The sequence below is a fragment of the Myotis lucifugus genome, unplaced genomic scaffold (assembly GCF_000147115.1).
Source record: "Myotis lucifugus unplaced genomic scaffold, Myoluc2.0 scaffold_7, whole genome shotgun sequence".
Lineage (NCBI taxonomy): Eukaryota > Metazoa > Chordata > Mammalia > Chiroptera > Vespertilionidae > Myotis > Myotis lucifugus.
Genome location: NW_005871055.1, coordinates 14,367,159 through 14,373,232, shown reverse-complemented (window position 1 = coordinate 14,373,232; position 6,074 = coordinate 14,367,159). Strand labels below are relative to the sequence as shown.

General features: G+C 41.5%; 1 protein-coding gene across 1 annotated transcript in view; it reads left to right on the top strand.

The window, feature by feature from the left end:
• The window catches only part of HTR2A (5-hydroxytryptamine receptor 2A), an 89,101-nt gene extending 83,256 nt beyond the window's left edge, over window positions 1-5,845 (top strand). The window contains exon 3 of the mRNA XM_023748961.1: window positions 4,696-5,845. Coding sequence (XP_023604729.1) covers window positions 4,696-5,486 — 791 coding nt within the window. The 3' untranslated portion in view covers window positions 5,487-5,845. The remainder of the gene's footprint in view (window positions 1-4,695) is intronic.
• Window positions 5,846-6,074: the final 229 nt, after the last annotated feature.

Below are 6,074 nucleotides of genomic sequence, written 5' to 3'. Positions count from 1 at the left end.
GGGCGTTTAAGGGCGAACCAGCCCGCGCGTGGCAGAAGAAAAGAAGATCAGCCGCGCGCGCAGGTTAACGGTTTAGAAGCCAGCATTCCAGTATGTGAGAGGGGTTCCCGGATTGGAAGAGGGTGCGGGTGAGCTGAGGAGAACCACCCCCCCATGCACAAATTTTGTGCCCGGGCGTCTAGTCTATAATAATAAAAGCATAATATGCTAATTAGACCTGTGGTCCTGCTAGACATCCTTCCAGACAACCTTCTGGACGAAGCCAGGTCTATGAGGGAAGCCAGGGTCCCAGGTGCCTGCTGGTGGCCGGAGGGAAGCCAGGTCCCGGATGCCAGAGGAAGCTGGTGCCAGCAGCTGGGGGAAGGCCTACTCTTGCACGAATTTTGTACATCGGGCCTCTAGTATTCTAATAACTATGTATGGTACTAGGTAAATACTAGACTTACCAAGGGGAACACTTTGTTAAATATATGATTGTCGAATCACTATGCTGTACACCTGAAACTAATACAAAATAATATTGAATGTAAACTATAATTGAATAAAACAGAATAAGATTTTTCTGAAGGCTAAATAAAACTGGTGTGTATCATGAGTTTCAGAGGATTCTTGAGCAGGGCTTGGCTCAGTGAATAGAGCATCAAGCCTGCAGACTGAAGGGTCCTAGGTTCAATTCCATTCAAGAGCACATGCACAGATTGCAGGCTGGATCCCCAGTAGGGAGTGTGGGGAGGCAGACGATCAATGATTCTCTCTCACCATTATTGTTTCTATCTCTCTCTCTCTCTCTCTCTCCATTCCTCTCTGAAATCAATAAAAATACATTTTTTTAAAAAAGAGTTTCAGAGGATGTTCCTCTTGGAGCCATCATTCTTCCATCTCTTCTTGGCCCATAGAATGTTCCCAACAACAGGCCAGGGACATAGAGAAATGAAGGAAGTGAAGGGTCATTAACCACACTAGTGTCCTTGAGAGCAGTTTTGATGTCATTTATCTCCACCTTCCAAGAATACTGGGATGGCTTTGCATAGACAAGTGAAAAATATTGTCCATTAAGTCTATGAAGATACTGGAAAACGTTACTGAGAAAGATTTGTGTTAAGCATTACTTTAACTCAAGCTAATGTTCTCTCCTGGCAAGAATGGCAACTATGAGGTGATATGAGGTTAGGAGAGTTGGATCTATAGTTGGATGGAACTGAGCTCTGTTCTATGTATGTACAAATTAGATTATAGACCCTCAACAAAAGTTTTACCAGATGGATAACAAGAGTCAAGCAAGTAGTTGCCCCCAACTCTGGAATGAACCTGTGTTCTTGGCTGGATTGTGACCACTTATTAAACTCTAAAGAGTTTGGATCAGAAGCTGTGACACTCCCTGTTATACATTTCTGAGGGAGCTGAAAACCTGGGCAGGCACTAGAAAGAAACTGTACTGACTTTCTCCCAGAGTGCCCCTATGGTATCTCCCCTTTCACAAATGAAGCAACCTTAAACCAAGTTATACAGAGTATTTGATTCATGTCTCCTTTTCTTCCCTATCACCCTGTTTCTTCCTTTGTGGCAGTCACATGAATGCCTTGGCCTTTACCAAGCCAGTAGAGAAAGACTCTCCCACTTCCCCAAAACTGCACAAGGTGGTGGTGGCCAGCTGAATCTCCCATTAATAAGGTCCTATATAATGGGGGAGAAATTAGCATGATGAGAGGAAAAGTGTTGCTTTTACCTACTCTGCTCCCTTCTCTGCCTACTCCTGTGCCTGAGAGAGGTTCCCCAAATTTGAGTGACAGAGCAACTGACCATAGGCTCATGTTCCCATGTATTGTCTCATTCTGTACCTAACTCTTGTATTTGTCAATAAAAGAAAAGTCTGTGGCTGCTTATTCCTTTGTAGTACACCCTTATGAATATTCTATTACTAAAGATATATAATGACCTTACAGGAAATTTGGAAATTTGAAAATTTGAAAATTGATTCTATATTTAATTATATTAAGAAAATATTAAAATTCTATTTAGGAGTGGGAATGGTATTGTGATAATATTAGGATATATATATATATATATATATATATATAATAAAATATTTAGAGATTGAATTATACAATGTCTGGGATTGGCTTCAAAATAACATTGGGGGAGGAGGGTACAGCAGGTAGGGGTGTGGGTAAAACAGAATTGTCCTTGAGTTGATCATTATTGAAGCTGGGTAATGGTTTTATTGTGCTAGGTTTTATTTTGTTTTGCCATATATTACACTTTTTCTATAATAAAAAGCTTTTCAGAAAAGAATAAAAATTGGTTAAAGTTACTTTAAATTCACATTAGAAAATCATATTCTGAAAAAATACTTTAAAAATGTTAAATGGAATAAGATCCAAAGTTATACATAAGATACTGCATGTACATATATATTTACATATGCACATAAATAGAAAAAGATACAAAATCTGTATCCCTTCCTGGCAAGAATACATATTATTTTTCATTATTCATTGCTGCCTTTCTTTATTTTTAAAATTTTCTTAAAAGAAAATATGTTTATAGTTTTATAAAGTGTGTGCATGGTGTGTGTGTGTGTGTGTAAAATAAACAACATCGTGGTGAAAAAAAAGGACTTGATGTGATACCGCCATTTCCTCCACCTTCAGTCTCTGAGTCTTTTGCAGAGCTCCCCGACAACATTCTACTGGGACAGAGCATTCGGCAGTTAAGGTTATAATCACTACATATTTTGAATCTGGATTTGCTGCACCTTTCTTTATAGTAAGACACTAACTACTTAAGAAATAAAGTGTTTTAGTTGATCCATAAAACAGATATAAAGAGGAGCAGTTTAAGAGGTGCAGTCTCTTTGAAAAATGGATCAGACTGTTGAACTCAACATACTTGATGTGCTTGTAAATAAACCTATGGCATGAAAAATCTATACATATAAAAACCTAAGTGACCAGAATGCCAGAATGACTGAAACAGCCAGTCGCTATGACATGCACTGACACCAGGGGCAGACGTTCAATGCAGGAGCTGCCCCCTGGTGGTCAGTGCGCTCCCACAGTCAACCTCCCTGGTCCCTTCCCCCGGAAGGCCCTGATCAGCCCTGATCACCAGCCAGGCCTAGGGACCCCACCCATGCATGAATTTTGTGCACTGGGCCTCCACTAAATAAATAAAATAAACAACATCATATTGTTAATGGTGATTATCTCTGGGTGGTGGTGTTATTGGTCATTTTATTTTTGTTTCTTTTTCTCTGTGTATTTTCTTCAATTAATAAGTATAATATGATCAGAAAAAAATATAGCATGAAATATTAAAGCTTGACTTATTGTTCTTTATAGGTAAAGGATTATATAGGGCAACATAACATCTATACTAATAAGAGGGTAATATGCTAATTAGACCAGATAGACCAGCCGTCTTCCAGCCGGCAGTGGCAGCAGCAGCAGGGTGATAGTCCTGGTCGCCTCCCACAGAGGTGGCGGGAGAGGCCTCGGCGCAGTCCTGGGGTCCTGGTCCCAGCACCATGGCCCCTCCTTCCCCAGAGGCCACAGTGCAGTCTCGGGGTCCCGGGGTCCCGGTCCCAGGGCTGCAGCCCCATCTTCTGCAGAGGTGACGGGAGAGGGGGATGCGCAATCCCAGAGCCTCTGCAGAGGCTGGACAGGGTGTGACCACAGTGCCTCAACCTCCCACAGCCCCTCTCCCAGCCTGCCTGGCCCCAGATCGCCCCCCGCACCAGTAGGTCGGGGGCAGGGCCAGTGCTAAGAAGCAGTGAGCCAGTCTTCTGGTTGAGCCACACTCTCCCCCTCCCCCTGCCCCTGCTCAGCCAGAAGCCAGGCTCATGGCTGGTGAGCACAGCAGAGGTGGTGTGAGCCTCTCCTGCCTCCACAGCAGGCAGGCAGTAAGGAGCAAGGGGTCCTGGACTGTGAGAGCCCCAACTGCGAGAGCGATGTCTGAGTTCCAGCTTAAGCCCGATCCCCGGTGAGTCCTGGACTGTGAGAGGGCACAGGCCAGGCTGAGCCCCCCCCCTCCCCCAGTGCACAAATTTCATGCACTGGGCCTCTAGTCTATAATAAAAGGGTAATATGCTAATTAGACCGGACGTCTTACAGACGTCCTTCCCGACAAAGCTGGGGCTGGAGGAAAGCCAGCCCAGGTCCTGGGGACCTGCCAGCGGCCAGAGGAGAGAAGCAGCCTGGGTCCCGGGTGCTGGAAGGAAGCTGGTGCCGGCAGCCAGGGGAAGGAAGGCCTACTCTTGCACGAATTTTTGTGCATCGGGCTTCCAGTATAAGAAACTATATATTATATTATGTCTAGTCAAAATATATTATATATTAGTATATATATTATAATTAATATATAACTATATATTAGAATTAAATGTTATAATTACATAGTATATAATATACAGTTACTATATAAAAATTAATATCTATAAGTTCAAGAGAAATTCAAATTTTCTTTGAAAGTATATATAAGCTTTTAAGCAATGTTGATATAAAGTAATTTCAAGAGAATTTTAAGTCCAAGGGAAATAATTCCAAGGGAATTTTAAATTGTCACTGAAAGTATATATTAAGCTTTTAAATAATTTTGATATAAAATCCTTTGCATGGCCACCATTATGTATCAACACTCTTGCCTTCGTGTACTCAATTCCTTAATAATCACTTTTCATTTTCTGTCTAATTCCAGGTATATCAATGCCAATCCCAGTCTTTGGGCTACAGGATGATTCCAAGGTCTTTAAGGAAGGGAGTTGCTTACTCGCAGACGATAACTTTGTCTTGATCGGCTCCTTCGTGTCATTTTTCATCCCCTTAACCATCATGGTGATCACCTACTTTCTAACTATCAAGTCACTCCAGAAAGAAGCTACTTTGTGTGTTGGTGATCTTGGCACACGGGCCAAATTAGCTTCTTTCAGCTTTCTTCCTCAGAGTTCCCTGTCTTCAGAAAAGCTCTTCCAGCGGTCCATCCACAGGGAGCCAGGGGCCTATGGCAAGAGGACTATGCAGTCCATCAGCAATGAGCAAAAAGCTTGCAAGGTGCTGGGTATCGTCTTCTTTCTGTTTGTGGTCATGTGGTGCCCCTTTTTCATCACGAACATAATGGCCGTCATCTGCAAAGAGTCCTGTAGCGAGGACGTCCTCGGAGCCCTGCTCAATGTGTTCGTTTGGATCGGTTACCTCTCCTCGGCAGTGAACCCATTGGTGTACACCCTGTTCAACAAGACTTACAGGTCGGCCTTTTCACGGTATATTCAGTGTCAGTACAAGGAAGATAAAAAACCATTGCAGTTAATTTTAGTGAACACTATCCCAGCCTTAGCCTACAAATCTAGTCAACTCCAAAAGGGACAGAAAAAGAAAGATGCCAAAGTGACAGGTAATGACTGCACTATGATTCCTCTAGGAAAACAAAATTCAGAATATGCTCCTACAGGCAATATCAACCCAGTGAATGAAAAGGTTAGCTGTGTGTGATAGACTAGTTGCCATGGCAACCACGGAGCACACACTGAACAAGTTTTCACCTATCTGGAAAAAAAAGAAAAGAAAAGATAATAGAGAGACTGGAAAAAATTAGGCGGGTTTAGTAAAACCAACAATAATATCTAGATGCCTCATTTTATTCCATCAGTTAAAAGCAGGGTTAAATGCCACAAAATGTGCACTTCAAAAATGTTCTGACAGCCTTTCAAGCTGTAGTTTTATGATACTTATTTTTAACATTGTAAATGATATGTCTTTAAAATAATTAGCTTTTATTGTATAATTATAATGAGGCTACAAATAAATCTAAATTAACTTTATTTTCAAGTGGAAACCTTGCTACTATGTTGTTAATTGATGGCAGATGTTGGTTACCTACCGCTGTGAATAAAAATAGCTATAGATAGTGAAAAGTTGATTGAATATAATGGTCTCTTACAGAACAATTCTCTTTAAAACTTACCATGATACATATTTGTAACAACAACAAAAATAAGGCATTAAGAACAGTGTTATGAAGTCGATATTGCTAAGATAATTAAATGAAATACTTGACAACTTTTTCATAGATGCCACTTT